At 39.2% G+C, this 18255-nt stretch overlaps 1 protein-coding gene across 1 annotated transcript; it reads right to left on the reverse strand.

Moving 5' to 3' along the window:
- Window positions 1-271: 271 nt before the first annotated feature.
- ikzf1 (IKAROS family zinc finger 1 (Ikaros)) lies at window positions 272-17202 on the reverse strand. Its single transcript, XM_042010474.1, has 8 exons — window positions 16904-17202; window positions 12623-12676; window positions 12339-12452; window positions 6144-6413; window positions 4511-4678; window positions 3001-3126; window positions 2345-2479; window positions 272-1830 (listed from the first exon to the last, which is right to left on the reverse strand). The coding sequence occupies exons 1-8, from the start codon at window positions 17178-17180 to the stop codon at window positions 1130-1132; spliced, it is 1845 nt and encodes a 614-aa protein (XP_041866408.1). The 5' UTR covers window positions 17181-17202; the 3' UTR covers window positions 272-1129.
- Between the last annotated feature and the right edge of the window lie 1053 nt (window positions 17203-18255).

An 18255-nucleotide genomic window follows, 5' to 3' on the forward strand; every position in this document is an offset into this window, starting at 1 on the left:
TTTTAGAAAGTTTAATAAAGAAACTCAGGAATCATTTCACCTGAGCCTGATCCTAACTGACTATATAGGTTTTAATAGAGATATTTCCATATTAATTAACTATGTCTTTAAAAACACATGCATTTAACATAAAAAGGTACAAACTGTTTGGACAATGAATAAGCCTAAATAGCCTGAGGTCTGCTTGCATGTGCAAATCTACTTTATTCCATTATCAATTCTGTTTTCAGCAATCATTGTTTAAAAAAACATAACACTTTCCCACTCCATGTGCATATATAAAATATTATTTATTGGTCATTTGCACACATAAAACACCATCGAGCAGACCTAACCCCCATTTTCTTCTTGATTTAACAATTCTTTACACAAATTTTAAAAATAAAAAGTCCACCTTTTTTTTAATAATATTTAAGACATGACAGCAGTTGTGGGTGCTCTGTTGAGGCTTTTGCAACCCAATAAAACAAACGTTTACTGTAATAAATACAAAAACAGACAAGCCTGTAAATGTTCTATAAATAATATGAAGGTCATTACAAACAAAAGTTAAACATAACAGGAACATGTGGCTTTATCTACAGTGTTAAGATTGTGTTTATTTATCATCAGGGTTACCATGGCTTTGCCAGCTCTGAATACGCTTGCAGAAATGTTAACTCTTGCAAAAATGTTTATAAAAGAGAGAATCTTATTTTAAAATCCTAGAACCAGGATACATTTAGACATTTTTTACCACTTACAGATGTGATTTAGAAACCATGAAAATGGGTCATGTCAAGGCTTCTTTCACCACATTTTTTTTTACAAAGGGTTCATATCAGCAACAGATAGGCTTTCCTGTCTTCCTTTACATTTCTTCCCTCTTAAAAAAGATTTGTTAATATTTCCCTTGACCACTTTATCAGAAATGAAAGAAAATGGTTTTAACAGTTGTATACATCTATCTGTGGTCAACAAACATGCATAAATTTGATAAAAACATAACACACAGATATTATGAGTGTATTTTACATGAAGTATTTCTATGCATTTTTTGCTGATGGATATCTGTGTAGCATGTGTTGTATTCCACATTGTTTGTCTGTGTGACAGTGTGTATGTGTGTGCACTCTTTGACAAAAGAGGCTCAGTAGCGATGCTCCCCTCGAGTTATGTGAGAGGAGAACTCATAGCGATCTTGACTCTGGTGACCACAGAGGTTGCACTCGAAGGGGTCTCTGAAGCCGTGGCAGCCCATGTGAATGGTATACATGACGTGATCCAAGAAGAGCACACGGCAGTGTTCACACCGGTATGCCCTCACCTGATCCCCATTGGACGTCATCACTTTGAAGCCCTCAGAAGCCATCTCCATGTTGGTTGGAATGGTGTCATACTGCCTCTGCTGCTCCTCCTTCACCAGAGGCAGCACGCCGTTCCTCACCCCTGATGTGATGTGGTTCGTCAGGTAGATGAGACTAGTGGCTGCTCCGCCTGGGCGATCCTCATTGTTGCTCTCGGTGTCTGTGGAGTCCTGGCCGCTGTGGCTGGGAGAGCCATCCTTCTCACTGGAGGCAGACTTGGAGTTGGAGAGCAACAGCAGGTTCTCAGCCGCACTGTCTTTGGCTGACAAGCCTGTCCCTGCATGGCCCTCTGTTGTCGTCTTGTGGAGGGGATACATGGAGTTAAGACCCACATCAGAGGAGACTGGGGAGGTCTGAACCAGAGGCCGGAGTGATTCAGCTCCTAAATAGCTGATGGCGCTGTTGATTGCCTGGTCGATGACGTGGGGCTGAATTAACTCGCCTGCTCCTCCCTCGTAAGAGAGATCTGACAAACGTTTGTCCCCTGATAGACAAAGAGAGTCAGAAAACCAACATGAAGTCAGACTTTACTGACACTTAAATTTCCAACTACATCATCTCATCTTCCCATTTTAAAACAGAGCCTGGGTCCTTTTTAGCTTAGTTCAGAAATGACTCACTGTTTAATTATTATGTGGTTTCATGGTTTCTTATTGTTTTTTCCTAGTGAGATACTAGCATTGTTGTGCATCTAACGTTCCAAATTCTTCCTTAGTTTGCCATGATGATTATTACCTTAATATAAAATGAATAAGCAGAATAAAACAATAAATATTAAAGGGTCAAAGTTAATATTAAATAGAAAATAATCAAACAAACGTTAAGGCAGTCTCTGCTCAGACTACACTGCATGCACCATGCAGAGCTGGGGTGGCCAAAAAATCCATAATACACACAAAACACATCGCAAGCTTCACCTATATTCAGCTTTCATATACAAGTATTAGCACCACTAGTAACATTTTATTCACACAAAGGAAGCAGATTTCATCCCTTACCCACAAACTTCTGTGGCATAGTGCTCTTACGTTTAGCTACATTATTAGCTAGTCTGTCTAGCACCAAGGCTCTGTCAGATCCCAGCTGGCTTAAGTCTTCCCTCTGCTCATTCTGGTTGCTTTCTTCCTTTACTACTGGAAAGCAAGACAGAAAAGTAGATTTCAGCGTCAAAGTAATTTGAACTGGTCCTGTTTGATGTGATGAGCTGGTGCCTGGTAACATGTGCCAGATGTTTATATATATATATATATATATATATATATATATATATATATAATATATATATATCAACTGACATGTCATGCTCTTGGCCTGTAAATGTAGTATTAGGTAATGCTCTCAGAGGATGGTAAATGTGCCTCTAGTATTAAATGTGGGGGTTACCGGGACCCTCTGCATAATAGATTAACTCTTTAAAACCAGTAAATGCATTGACTAAATTATCTCTGCAGTTGTTTTGGATACCTAATTAACTCCTAGGTGAGCCTGCATTCAAATGAAAATGTCAGTAAATTAAATTGTCTGGTCAGTGCATTTAGCAGCAGCATCACTGTCAGAATGATACACAGCTGAAGCGATAGCCCTGCATTCAGAGTAAAGTAGGACATTAGAGTTGGATGACAGTTTTGCTTTGCATGATTTTTGAGGCACCAACCTCTGTAGATGCTGTTTTGCAGCCCCATGCACTGCAGGTAGTTGTGGCACCGCTCCTTGTGCTCCTCCAGAGAGCTGCGCTGCTTGTAACTACGTCCACAGTAGGCGCACTTGTGCGGTTTCCCAACTGCAATAATATAAAAAACAACAATACATCATGAATACAAATCTGGAATTTCGGGGTCCTCTGAAACTTTCACCATTTCTAGCAAAAATTCTTCAGAATTCTATGTTATGAGGACAACTGGAATGATCAATAAATGAGTTTAATTTATGTTATGTTTTAGTCTTTGAACTGTAGAAACTACTGAAGTCATGTGTTCTGTATTTCAAAAGAATTCAGGAAAAAAACTTTTGTGGGATTTTACATCCGACAAATAAAAACTTAGTCACTGGAAATTTCCTTAAACTTCCTTTTCATTTTTCTCTCTTTTACTTTCTTTCAATATCAATCACACACCAGAGGAACTCATTTAAAATTTCCCCACCACATCTTTAATCCTGGTCTTTTAAAGGAGTTGTTTTTATAACAAACATATCTCATATGAGCTCAAATGAAAGAAAATTTATAATAAATCTAAATGTGAACAAATAAGATGTGTCTAATATGATCTTTTTATTTTTTATTTTTTAATTTTTAGATGGGAAGGAGGGAGTACTGAAGTTCTGTACATTTTTTAACAGAAAACAGAAAAACAGTTTAGGTCTTGTACATTTTTTTGAACCATAGAGAAAATCAGATGGCTCCAACATGGATTTTGATCTTGCGTTAGAATCAAGATTTTAGGTTTTAAACCACCTTTTTTGCACAAAATGTTTACTTTATATATAAGAACCACAGCAGTTTGTTAATCGATAGGATCAGTAATAACAACACTATTACTTTGACTGTCATGAATACACATGAGCATGTATTAATATCAAAGTTTTTTTATCTATTATTGGATTTAGTTTTTATACATATAGACCTATTTAATATGTCTATTTTGACACTAGATTAATGACAGTATTCCTGTTTTAATTATTATTTAACAAGTCTGGCTTAAGTTTTTTTGTTGTAGAGTCATATTAGCCTTTGCTTTGACTGAATTCACCTCAGAAAATTTTGCATATCAGCTTGTGGTGACCACATACAAAATCTAAATAATGATCTGTTTAACTAATTATAATATTTTCTAATTTTATCTTTAGTTATTGCAGTTAAATATGCTGTTTATTTTGGAGAAAGTGCATGACTTTAATCTAGCTGTTTATCACTTAGTTTTTCTCTTTAACTATGTAGAATAAACTCCTTGTTTACACCCAAATTTCATAAACACATACTTCTGCAAAGCATTTGCAAAAAAAAAAAGAAAAAAAATTGACACCATAGCTACATACTGTTAACTTCCCCTTCCACAGCATTTAGGTCTCACTGTGCGAGCTGCAGAAGTTGTGCCTTTTGTAAAGACTTCCACCCAGGCTTCCTAGAACCTGCATGAGTGCAGTGTGAGTGAGTGCTGCATGTTCACCTGAGTGGGTGCGTAGATGGCCGGTGAGGGCATCCCTCCTGCGGCAGGCGTAGCTGCACAGGTGACACTTGAAGGGTTTCTCCCCTGAGTGGAGCTTGATGTGGCGCAGCAGGTTGCCCTTCTGGGTGAAAGAGGCACCACACTGGCTGCACTGGAAAGGACGTTCTCCTGAGGAGAAGAACACAAACAGAGACGAAAATGAATGCAAAGAGGCTGCAAAACATACAAAAAGAAAAAAAAAAAAAGAGTAATGTGTGAATTATTGGCACCCAGTATTACATGATATAATGTGTATTAACAAACAGTTTGAATTTTGGGGATTTCTTTTTTTTTTTTTTGTTTGTTTGTTTGTTTTTTGTTTTTTTTTACTAATCTGAATGTGTTCAATCCCTCCACTGACAACAAAAATGCAGAAAGTCTTTGTCTTTTATATGTGAATGCAAAGCCGGCTGATGCAGGAATGTTGGGTCACTGCTCTACAAGGCTGCTGAGCGCCAGAACATGCTGGATGATGGAACGTCTCCGGGGCAGAGAGCGATCCAGCAGCCGCTGCAGAGGGTTTCACAGCAGAGTGACACTCCATCTCACCGTGCTCCCCCTGCCCCATCGACTTCTGGCGCTCTGATCGAACAAGAGCCTTTCAGACTCAGCCTGCCAGTTCCGTAATGCACCATTGCCTGGGTCAATTTGATCTGAAAATCTCATTTTTTCCTCTTCTTCGTCTCTAAAATAAGAGAACCACATCACAATGCAAATTCAGCCTCATTTGAATAAAGCGAAGGAAACACTTTGTGTTGAGAGCCAGTCTTCCTGATCAGCGCTTCTGGAATAAACCAATATCCAGCCTCTCCGAGTGTTGTGGCATTCTGTGAAAACGTTTTAATATGGCTTTTTCTTTTTTCAAAGGCCCCACATAAAATAACAGTCACCAGTGAAGCAGCAAAAATATATAAAGAGGGAAATTCATTAAAAATGCATTTCAGGAGCAAAGACTCACCTCAGAATATTTTCTATTTAAATGGGAGGCACTTCATTATATCTTTTATTGTACTTTCTTTTGCATTTACATTAGTCTAGTGTTCCTTTCATCCATTTTGAGTTTCATTAGTTTCTAAAAGCTTGATAGTTAAGTGCCTTTTTCACAGATGTTCCCCACCACTGATTTGGCTCCATTACAATAGAATATCAATTTTGAATTTTGAGAAACTTTTAATAGCTAGATAATTGTCACTTTGTAGAGATTCCTTTTAGCCGCAGCAGATTTCCTGCTTCTTAACCATTTTTGTAAAGGGTATGTTTTTTTTTTTTTTTTTTTTTTTTTTGGACAAAGTTTGTTTCTGCTACTTTATCGCACAATAACTGATCAGTGACTCTTGTTTGTCGTGGTAATTCAGATGTGTAAGTGAAAACTAATGGGGATACTAAAGGGGAGGAAGCAGGAGAAGCTACACAGCAACGGAAGCACAAGTGAGGATAACATGGGCTGTAAACAGTTTATTTAATGAAATTTAAAGACATGTGCTTATAGAAGAAGATGCAATGCTTTGAGAGAGGCCAAAGATCACACTATCCCTCTCACACTAACATGAACATGGGTGCAAAGGAAGGGCAAGAAGTATTGCAAACAGCTTACCAGTGTGGCTTCGCTTGTGCACCATCAACACATTGGGGCCAATGCAAACTATCCCACAGATATCGCACTTGAGCTTCCCGTTGGGCAGCCGAATACCGCCAGCTGAGGAGAAGGCCTTGGCTTCGGGGCTCGGCTGTGAGCCGTTCACCTTGGCCCCCGAGGCATCAACCACGCGCAAGTCTTCCGCACACTCCTCCTCCTCCACGCCATTCATGTCACAGGCCAGCCCATTCTCCTCATCACTGCGAGCCTCAACTTTAATATTACAGGCTGGAAAAGAGGGCAAGGGGGGGCCACGGTTTAGAATACGAGCATGGTTTTGTCATCATGTCAGTTTCTAAAGATGGGTAATTTTTCAATGATATGGATGCTTCGAGATGTTTATCTGAACATTGCGTTGTAACCGTTTACTGAACCTTTTAAAAAGATTTTGCTGTACTAATTTATGTATTTTAAGCATCATCTACAAGTCTGTTTAGTCATTTCACATTTATTTAATTTTGCTCCCATTCTTATTATATATTATGTTTTGATTTTATGAATTTAGTAACGAATTGATGTGTTCTTACTGCAATATATATATATTTTTTTTTGGTCATTGGATGCAGCTTTACTTGTTTTACACTTACAAATAAATCACTGTGATTACATCTCTAAAAGTTAAATTTAGTCATTTATTCATTGTTTTATCTGGATGTATTAATAATGTAACGGTTATCACTGTAGTTCAGTTCATTCCCCATGTCTTTGGCTGGAATAGACCCAGTATGCTATGACAATGCAATATGATATAACTGGGGCAGCGACAGCATTGTGATGGCGAATGTTCTCTTACAACATTTTAATGTGTTTTCGAACACTGGATCCAAACCAATAAATAAATAGATAAATAATCCACTCCAATTTCAGGCATTTTCATTAATTTAGCTGACAAAACTCAAATATCAGCCAAGATCAACCCATTGCCTATGCACTGGAACTTTAATCCTGATTGTTGTTCAGTTTAAAGACAAGATATTTCATAAGGATATAAAGGTGGACAGTATGTCTGCTGTTTAAGGATGTCAGCGATGAGATGAAGAAATATGCCGATCATCTCACACCATCACACTTTGGTGAAAGAATATGACAGCAAGATAAACAGGAAACAGAGAGACAGGAAGCAGTGTGAAACTAGGGACGAGTGCGGTATCTATCAGAGCAACAGAGTGCGATGAGCAAACACAAACACACGGACTCCAGTGTTTAACAATCTTCTTCATTTACACAAGCCTAAATTTAATTTTTTATATTTCAAAGATTTAAAGCTTAGAGAGAAAATTCTACATGACTACTAAAACCCTACTATGATTTATTGGAACAGTTGAAAAATAAAAAGTAATCCCTGGTGTTCTGTGATCATAGGAGAGGCACCCTGTGCTATTAACTGACAACTCCTACTTTAACCTCCAGAAAAAAATCTAGAAGCATTTGAAAGAACTGACAGATCCTGCAAGTCTCACAGCAACTAAGCTGTGGTTTGCATGTCTCAGTGGCAACCTTATTTCCCCATGCCTTTACCTCTGTTTGTACAACTGAAGAGGAAGAAGTGGAAATCATGAAATATAGGAATCTATGGAAAAGGGGAAGCTTCAGAAAGAGGGCCTGTCTAACTGAAATACCAAGAATTATGGAGAAGTGACAGAAAGGGAAGCACGGGAAAGGAATTGTAAAACAGTATGTAACTGAAACATTTTTTTTTTTAAACTAAGGGAACGTAACTCTAAATATACATATCCCATAGAAGGCAAAAGGTCATGCAAAATATGCAACTCATATACTAGGTACTGATTATTCTTACTCAACAATAAAAATCCTGAAGAAAACCCACCCATCAAACGGTGTATATGAATGCTGATTCGACTACATGACTAAAAATTTCTGGTATTATAATTTTAGTTTTACTTACGACTTGATTTTACCACCATGAAAACATATGACTTCAGATACAATTATTCTCAACACCACTATTTATTTTGGCATTTTATCTAAATAGGGTTCAAGAGTGGTTGGCAACTGGCGGCCCGCGGCCCAAAGATGGCCCGGCGCTAATAAAATCTGGCCCACTAGATTACATTGATTTAAAAAATAAACATATTGCAAGAATTATGTGTCACTGCATAGAGACATGGTGCTGTTAACAGAGCTGTGTTAAAAGAACAGCATGTCCCCTTAAGGTCGGGGGAGAGAGACATACAGCACATCAGCTGGTCTGACACACTGTGCAGGTTTCAGTCTGGGGGAGCAGAGAAAGTCATTGTAAGAAACTGCCTGTTTAGCGGTGAATGTTTTGCTAGAAGCTTTAGCAGTAAACACCAAATAGCTCTTCTAGTTCCAACAGAGTCTCGTAACTGCTTCATCACTGCTGGGTAAAGTGAAGGGAGTTCACCCCGAAGCTAGCCACAGCTCCACTCAGGAGTAATCACCTCGCCTCAGTCTCCCGAGCTCGGTTTGGAAGTAGAAATAGAAAGATTTAGCTAAATTTAGCTAAATCTAAATCTAAAAAATAAATAGTTTCCCCCGATAATAGAGGCAACAGACCCGAACGCTTACTAAATCATCATAGAAATGTTGTACTTCAGGAGCAAAATGACCAGACGGAAAGATAAGAAAAATAACTATATGTGTATACATATGTTTTATATATACTTATCTATATATATACCAGTCACTGTTGACTAATAGGCTGATTACTTTTTTGCATATATAAATATGCAAAATAGCTTTTGCTTAAGGTAATATAATTAAAACATTACTATCCTATGTAACTGGACCTATTTAATCCTCTATTCATTAGCTAGTTTTGGCTAATAATAATATTAATTACAATAACTCGGGAATTTCATCCATTTTTTTTTTATTTCTGCCAATTTAAGACTGTATGTTTCTACTGTATCCATTAATCCATTAGTGTTACCAAATGTTATGCCTTTGCTAATTAAACTAGACCATTTCAGTTATCCAGCACAGCTAACAATTTCAACTTCTTACCTGGTGACCAGTTTATGCAAACCCTAAAAAAAATGGTGTTACAGTAACTTGATATGAGAATACCGTTTTTATTAAAGTTTGGTTCATAAAATATGATCCTTAATCTATGTCCTATCAGTAGTTTCTTTTACTTCACTAATTTTTCAGTGCAAATGCAGCTGCCCCTGTCTGTGGATCACTGATGCTTCGTGAAATTTTATAGCCCAGTCAAGTGTTTTCATCTAAGTGACACTGTTTGCAAACGTTAAGCAGAGGGAGTTAGCCTACAACTTACACAGGCCAACATTATTTCTGGAGATTGTACATTGCATGTGTTACAAAACAAGAAGCTTTCATATAAACCACCAAGCTCTAGTCAAGCATAAGCACTTCAATGATGACGTAAGTGTTGGTGCAAATGAAGCTGGAGGGATTTTTTAAGTGATCCATTTAGTTTCATTTGCATATCATAGAGCACGAAAGCAAAACTTAGTAAATGGCTGGACTGCTTTAACCCATCTAATATAATTCATGGTTTTAGCCACAAAACCTGTGACTATGATACAGTTCAAGGATAAAGAAAGTTTTTAATATGAAAGGACAGCTAAAAGTCATGTAAATGAAAAAGAATTTTGTTTATCTACAGCTAACAAATTTCTCTGCGCATAGAAATCCAGATCTGATCCAGGTATAACACAATAGAAATGTGATTTGCCTGACAAAGGAATGTGAATGAGAGAAATAATGCAGTAAAAAGAAAAAATAACAAACAAAACAACTAAATCTGTGGCCACTAAATACAGAGACAAGCCTTTCAGGTTATCAGCAGACTGGTGTAGACAGAAGGGAACCATGAACACTGGGTTGCCACCCAGGTCTCATGGATATGGGGAAGTTGTGACTAAACTGGGAATAGGAAGAAGGCTTTTACTTTATATCATGTGTGTCATGATCGCACATCCTGATTTGTTCATTTTGGGAACACAAACACAAACAAAAGAAGCCTCAATAAAATGGTCATAACTTGATATACAGCTAAGTTTCTGATTACAAAGGGTTAATTCATGCTTTTGTAGAGAATAAAGAAATAAAAAAGAATTACTAAAGAATAGACCAACAAATTGATAGTTTGAGCATTAGACAAGCTATGTATGCTGATGTAGACCAACAAGGAGCCACATTGCAGATGTGTTAGTTGTGCTGTGTGGAGGCTCGGAGAGCCTGATGGAAGTTCCTGTTACTGCCTTTTGCTGCACTCACAGCCTGAAAATAACTTTGTGTGCAAAGTAGTGGAACCGCATGTGTCAAACCACACTAGCAACACATTCAATACAACTTGCAGGAACACTAAATACAGCCTACTTTTCCCCTCACAGAAAAAAACCTGCAGGCATGTTTTCGGGAACTAGACAGCTCAGTCTCCTTCTCAGTCTCATATCTCTGAAATAGCTAAGACTATCGGAATCACTGAAAGTGAAAGAGAAATCATTTTACTGGGAAGAACATCTTACAGCCATGTGATTTTAACCAAGCTTGTCCCAATGCTTATTTTATCCTTGAGCTACACAGTGTAATTAAGTTGTTTTAATTTCCCCGGTTAAAATTCAGTAAGATGATTCGGAAAAAAAGGAAAAGGTTTCACCGTGACATTTATTCTGTTTTGACTATCGCATTGTAAATGTGCACCAACAATTCCAGGCTCTGAAAACTTATATGCAACAGGAAACAACCTGGGTTTTGAGGTTTTGAGCTTTCGATACTTTGAGGTCCCGTGTCCCACATATAGTCCCCCTGTTATTTGTCCTTTTTTCACTAAAGAGAACTGAGCAGCACATGATCCTGGGTGTTAATTATAACTCTTTCTGGCTTTTATCACAAAAGCAGCGATGCATAGATTTACCAGATACTTGCACTTCCCTTCTTTCTCTCTGTCCCTGTACAGGCACACACATCAACACATACTCGTGTGAAGGGATTAACAGAAACTCATAATTAATACCAGCTGCGGCCAATGAAAATCAAACATTTAAATTTCTGACTATTTTTCTTGTTTTTTCAGCAACACAAGGTGCTACAGACACTTCCTAACATTATCAAACATATACTAAATATTTAGATCCCATATCACTTCTTGATCTGAAGAGCTGACAGATTCCAGTCTGTTTTAAGCTCAACAGCAGTAAAGTCAAAAAAAGAACCTCTGTGAGTAAGCATATGTGTGCATGCATGCAGGTGTGTGACCTATGTGGTGTGATGATGTGCTGATCTCTGAGCTAGGCCCTGTTCCTGAACTCTTTATCTCTGGGAGTGTTGAAACTGTCTGATGGCAAGTTCTTCTTAGGAAACTCTTACACATCCTATTTCAGTTTCCTCTCGCATCTTATTTTTGACTGTGCACTGCTAATCTTTGCTGCTATCTACTCTGATAGGATGGTCAAAAATGAAGCCTTTTGAGTTTTTTTTTATTTAATATTTTTTTATGATATTTTTGCATCTCAAGCTGAACATTTCCATCAATGACTTAGAAAAACTGCAAGACAAATTCTGTTAGTTTTCATTGCCTGTCATGTAAAAAAAAAAAAAAAAAAAGTCTTAATGACGAATGAACCCTTCCTGTTCTTTCACACGCCACCATTTGAGATAAAAAATATGCCATTAATGTGAGTCCCCCTAGTTTTCTTCATCCTTCTTTTCACCATCATATTCCCTGGCTTGCTGTTCACAAACTCAAATCAAGGTCACATTAGCTATTCCTTAAGATTCGGTTTATTAATGACATGCCATGGATCAAAAGCACTTTTTCACCTTTCCTGCCAATGACCTAAATGTCTCTCTTTGCAGCTTTCAGTTAATTTTTCCAAGGGATTTAGAACAGCAAATATCTCCCACTGGATGTGCAAGGGATTAAGTTATAAAAATCTTTAAATATATATATATATTTTATGCTTTTGATCCTGACATTTTCATGTAATCATTTGAATTTGACTTGGATGCTTTGGGAATTAATACATCACTGATGGGAAGGGCACTACAGTGGTTTTTGGCTCCTTCTGATTGCTGCTTCTTGGGGTACGCTCAAGTTAATGTAGCTATCACACACTTGCATCAATTTGTTTTGAATTTACACAAGCATGGCTGAGGATTTGACTTGTTCTGGGTGCATTTTGGTGAGGCGCTGTCTCGTACCTTTGTCCCCCCGGTTGTTCTGCTGGTGGGCGGAGCTGGCTGACAGGTCCTCGGGGACGGCCATGGGCTCCTCTACCTCCTCAGATGTTTCATTGGTAGTGGGGCTGTCCCTGCCTTTGAGAGACACACACCAGCAAACACTTGTCACTCACTATGCAACCTCTCGACACAACTCGTTCAGGAGAAACAAAATTACCTCTGCAGGGTCTGAGAGTCTGTGTGTGGGCCTATTGTATCTACTTTGTGCACTCTACAGCTCAATCATGCAGTAGGTAAGCTTTTACCTGGCATCTGGGCCATTTCCTGGGCCTCCTCTGTCTCCATGCGGTGCAAGTACTCTAAAAGGAGAGAGATGGAGATGTAGATCCGTATAAGTTTAATCAAGTGCAGGCTGAGGAAACAACATTATAAAAAGCTTGAGTGGAGTAAAGGGTGTACTTCTCGGCGTGACTCTATCACCTCAGTGAGATAACTCTTGTCGCAGCCGCAGTCACACCGCTGTCCCCCACATTACATTACAATGAATTACAGACATTTTCATTACAAGTCTGACAGAGACTGAGCTAGGAGAGAGGCCTGGCTCCTGCTGATGGGCCCCGCTAGTAGAGCGAACTTGCTGGGAATGGGCTTTCAGACCACATTTGTTATTTATTGTTAATTTCCTGCCACGTAATCATCCAAAAATGCAAACTGACTGCCGCAAAATTAAGCAGAAAATTAACTGGCCCTGGGGTCAGCGAGGATGCGGGTGTTTGCCGCGCCCAGCTGATCGACGCTCGTGTTCTCTCTAATTTACTGAGCATGCATCGCTGAGCCCGCGGCCTGAGCACAGCCACAATCAGAAACAAAGAGAGGCAGAGGAAGAGGAGAGATAGGCAGCAAGATATGGAGGCAGAGATAGTTTTGAGAAGGCCAGACGTCAGAGGGGGCAAGTGAAACAGGAAGGTGCATGAAAAGAAAAGAGGCAAAAAAGCAGGACAGAGAAGTTCTCTTCATTTATTTATTTTCATAAGAAGAAGCAGTGCAGTCCAGAAGCAATCCTCTGGCCAGGGCTGAATATCTGAGGAGTCACCAATGCTCGTGGCCCCATTAATAATGGATGGCCCTCAAGCCTGCAGCAGATGGGCCCGACAGCCTCAGCCCCAGCTCTGCCACTTCAAGAAGCCCATGGTGGGGCCGCTGCCCAGGCCAAGCAGCCACACAGGGAGAAGTGAAGCTCCCGAAAATAGCGAAACAAGCCCAAGGGAAAAGGGGAACCTAGGCCTTCCTGTTTTACTGACAGATAGCTCCACACATTTGGAACAAATAGTTGGAAGCAACCAGCCTGCTCTGTCGCAACAGAGAAACATTCTGCGGCGTCAAGTCAGGAGCTCGACAGGCCACAGACGCCCAGGATGCCAGTGTACGGGAAGGAGGAAGCGGGACGGAGAGGGGAGGTGGTGGGGGGCAAAGGTCAGTGGTGCAGATGATTTGTTCAGGACCACACCAGGGTGTTGCGTGTTACTTTACTGAGCTCCGACCAGGCAGCACCGTTCCTCAGCATCTGGAGTTTGGCGGTCGGGGGCAGAGAGAGATATATTCTCAGGTGCCCTTTTTTTTCTGGGCAGATGGTGCGAGGGGAAACACGGATATGTCGCTGGAGGTGCTTTGGAAGGAGGGGGTTTGATAAAAATACAAAAAAAGAAAGAGTTCCTACATTCAGCCACAACCCACTTGCGTAGGCATGTGGAAAGTAAGGTGCACAAAGAATATTCAGGAAGTAGCTATTCTGTTCAAGCACAAAGTGTTACTATTTCCAAACTGACTTTTTCTACATGCCACAAACATTTCTGTCTTGTTCTTCACACTTTTTTTGTCTCAACTTTTAAATGTTTAATCTGAAATACGATCACGTATTGTACGTGACCTATCAAACTGCAATTTTCCCATCATACTTTGATATACTTACTTATGAAATCAGATACTATGCCATCAATACATCTAAGTTCATTTACCCACATTAAACTGAAATTATGTGAGTGTGTGTTGGTGTGTGAGTGTTGATGTGCATGAGTATACAAAGTGGGGGCAGGTGGAATTTTCAGGCAGTAAAGTGGAAGTCAAAAAGAAGACTTGTGACACAGTGCAGGGGGGACTGGAACACTTTCGGTCGGAGTTCTTCAAATGGGGTGATGCAGGAAGAGGCTTGTGGGTTGACAATACTTTTTGGTCCTCCTCCTGTGTGTTTGCATGTTCAGTGGATGGTGGTGGGGGGAGGGTTTAGAGGCGTCTGCTCATAGCGAGGTGCAAAGCTACACCAGGGAGCAGGGTGGAGATGAGAAATAACGAAACCGTTAACAGATACTGAAGACCACGCCAGCAATTCTGGATAGTCAGGAGAAAGCTTAGACACTGGTGTTAATTAAAATTAAATGGGAAGAGGATAGGAAATAAACTTTGTTACACTTTATCTTTAAATTTCAAGGCCTGGCATCCTTATATGTCAAAGTAACTATATTTTTTATCACCAGTAAAACCCTTTAAAGCCTGAAACAAAAAAGTTGCTTTATCACATAAAAATACTGACCTTAGTGACACAGATAACTCCCTTTAATCAGTTGAACTTACGCAATGTAGCCAAAGTTTCCAGTTTAGGCAGCTTCCGAATAAATGCAGTGACAATTAATGAAAATATCTAAATTAATAACTTTAACTCCCCCGGATGAGAAGTAATGAAGCTGTGGGCGCTTTCTTATAACTCGTTAGGAGAAGAGATTATGCTACAGTGCCATGTGTGCATGGTCACCTTTGTTCATATGCACATGATTCTCATCAGTAATTCATGAAATGTATGGGTGGAAGTGGGTAGATAGTGTTAGCAGATGTGTTTCTGGGAGCCTATGGAGGGGAGGAGGGGGAAAGGGTGGCTGAGGGGAGAGTAAAGGTGCGCTGAGGAGAAGTTTCCTTCATTTGCATCTGACACACTTCACTACTCTGCTATTCAGACTGTACAATCATTTTAATAACTGTCTGTCTTCCTTTTACCCCAACCCCCTTCCTCCCCCCCTCAACACACACACACACACACGCACACCCACACACACACACACACACACACACACACACAGAGAGAGAGAGAGACACTTCTGTTTCTACTGACAAGAAAGATGATGTCTGCAGACAGATCTGCAGCACTTTCAGCACTTCTCTAGTCTACTGAGATATGAAAAAGAGTCCTATTTGTGCAGGTACTGCGGCTCATTTACAAGTTCTGACAAAAATCTGACTTAATTTTTCTACGTTTTGACATGTTGGATTTGGTTTTAATTTGTTAATTTTGATTTGATGGGAAATTACATTAACTCCAAATGCAATTTGCCTCTCTTGATTATTATAAACTTTCAAAAAATTACTTTAAAGTCGATTTTTTAAGAGCGCACTTTGCCCTACAGATTACATAAAATGAAGACGCTGTGTCGTATTTAGGACTTAACTTTGAAGATGGCGGAAGGAAATTATTCAAATTAGAACAAATGCTAGAAAATAATTACATCAATTTATTTTAACAACTAGGGACGCTGGGTTTTGTAAATAATATTAAAAGGGAAATATTTAATTTCCTCAACAATTTGACGCTGAATCATTCTGCTTTTTCTTGTCTGGGCGTTGATAAACAACTTTCCATCTCAGTGGCAGAAGTGCAAAAAAGTTTTCATCAGTCCTGCCTACATTTCTATTTTCCTCCCTTCCCACAGACGTGTAACAAACTGAAACTGTGGTTCGATTTCAAACAGGTGAACACAAAGCTTGAGGTATGAAAATTATCAGATTTATTTTTGTAATAATTTATGTGAAGTGTATTTAGATTGCAGCGCAGTTCGGTACGTAAGGATTTCCTGTTTGCGTAGCGCTAAGATTATTTCACATAGGGTTTGGGTTTTGGTCCCCAACACATTTCCTTCTCAATCTACAGATTTATTTTCCTCTTAAAATATTTTTCAAACGAGCTTCAGACTCAGTGGGACGATTTAAAGTTAACAAGGTGCGCACATCTGTTGCAACAGGTGCTTCAGCAGGAGCGTAAAACGGTTAAAGGCGTTAAAATTTTAAGAAAATGCTGGGTTTGACAAACAGCTGTCCTCTAACGTCAGATTTCTATTTTTATATCAATCTAAATTATTAAAAGACTACATAATTTGTTCACACGTTCCCCAAAGAAAAGAGAGGCACATGGAAAATGGGGAACATTTCCACTTACTTCCTTTAAATTACTGGCTGTAGAAGCAAACAACGCGGAAAAATTAACCGATTTTCCTTATTCGATTTTAAACTTTTTTTTAAAAAAGTGTGTTAATCCGTTACGTTTTCTAACAGCGACAAACGACCCGCTCTAAAACGGGATCTGATGATGCGGCGCACCTGCACCGAAACTGTTTGGAGACTCTTCCAATCAGGCGCAAATGTTTCCTAAAGAAAATAACATCTTCATAAAAAAATATAAAATAAAATAGCTGACTCTATTTTTTTTAAACCTACAACCTGTGAGAGTTGTGTCAAACTGAGAAGCGCTGTGGAAGTCACTTTACCTGCTATTCCTTGAGTTTGCAGTATGAAGTTCTTCCAACTCTCCCCGGCTCCATGTGCAGAAGGTCGCAGCGCCGCGGCGGCCCCATGGAGCTGCGCCCTGAGTCCCTCCCCTCTCCACTGCACTTCCTCGTTCCAGCCCAACATGACTATGTCTGTGAGCTCGGCTGAGGCATTTTGCTTGCTTTTATCCAGCAGTCTGCAGCGGGGAGTCGAGCCTCCGAACCCTTGGCACTTGCTTTGTGCCGTGCCAATAAAAGCTGACACCCAGTAGACCATTACTGGCAGCCATGCATGAGATGGGATGAGGCGCGCGAGGAGAGTGGACCATTCATTGTTTATTTATTTCTTTCACGCCGAGAAAGCTGATGGGGGGGGGGACTCCTCACTTGCATATTGGACATCTCCCATCCTGTCACCTGTTCTGGCGCTGAAGTAGTCCATGAAATTAAATAAAGTGTTTTCTTTTCCCATATAATGAGTTTTTTTCTCTCTCTCTCTCTCTTTAATGTTTCATCCATTTGACTGTACCATTTCTCTCTGATCTATTCAACATCACAGAATTATGAACAAATATTTCCATTTTCCCCTCTTCCAAATTTTAGAATCTCACCGAGTTTCTGTATCAGTTCTGTAGAAAATCATTTAGCACATATGTCTTAATTTACTTAAATGTGTGTGGTTTTTATTATTTATTTATTTAGTTAGTTAGTTAGTTAGTTTTGTTTTGGTTTTGATTGTTTTTTGCAGAGGAGCCTACAAAGCAACATGGCACCACAGGTTCCACATTCATCAAAGATGCTGCCATTACTTTAACATTTACATTAAAAACTGATTACGTGAATTTGAAATGACTTGAAACAGATACATTAATACAGAGAGGGATGCATGCTGAATTAATTTTAAATTGATCAATACTGACAGAAATACCAAAAAAAAAAAAAGAATTTTGATTAGGTTTAACAATAAATAAATAAATAAATAAAGCAGAAATTCCTGTCATTTTCAAGTTATATGCATATGTAATTGAATTAACATTTGCGGTTTAATTAAATTAATTGCTACTTCATTCTAAAGTTTTAGCTAATTGAGCTGCAGGAGTTTTTATTCAGTTTTATGAAGTAATAAGCAGTTGTATTTCGCTGTATTCTCAATTTGTAAATTTTTATTTATTTTTTTCCCAGTATCCCACATGTTGTCTGGCCCCAAAGTGTGCTCTTATCTCAGGAGAGGCTGTGTGTGCTGGATTGCTGAGTCACCTTTCATGGGAGGCTGCCCTTATCTCCAAGCACAACATTCAGGCAGTTGGTTGCAAAAAGAGGAACTTTGGGCAGGAGCCCTGTGGCCTGCTGTG

Source organism: Melanotaenia boesemani, chromosome 16, assembly GCF_017639745.1.
Source record: "Melanotaenia boesemani isolate fMelBoe1 chromosome 16, fMelBoe1.pri, whole genome shotgun sequence".
NCBI lineage: Eukaryota > Metazoa > Chordata > Actinopteri > Atheriniformes > Melanotaeniidae > Melanotaenia > Melanotaenia boesemani.

Coding starts and splice junctions, on each gene's coding strand:
- ikzf1 (XM_042010474.1), bottom strand. CDS start 17,180: ATGGTCTACTGGGTGTCAGCTTTTATTGGCACGGCACAAAGCAAGTGC. Junction 12,677..16,903: donor GCAAACTCAAGGAATAGCAG/GTAAAGTGACTT, acceptor CTCTCCTTTTAG/AGTACTTGCACCGCATGGAG. Junction 12,453..12,622: donor GGAAATGGCCCAGATGCCAG/GTAAAAGCTTAC, acceptor TGTCTCTCAAAG/GCAGGGACAGCCCCACTACC.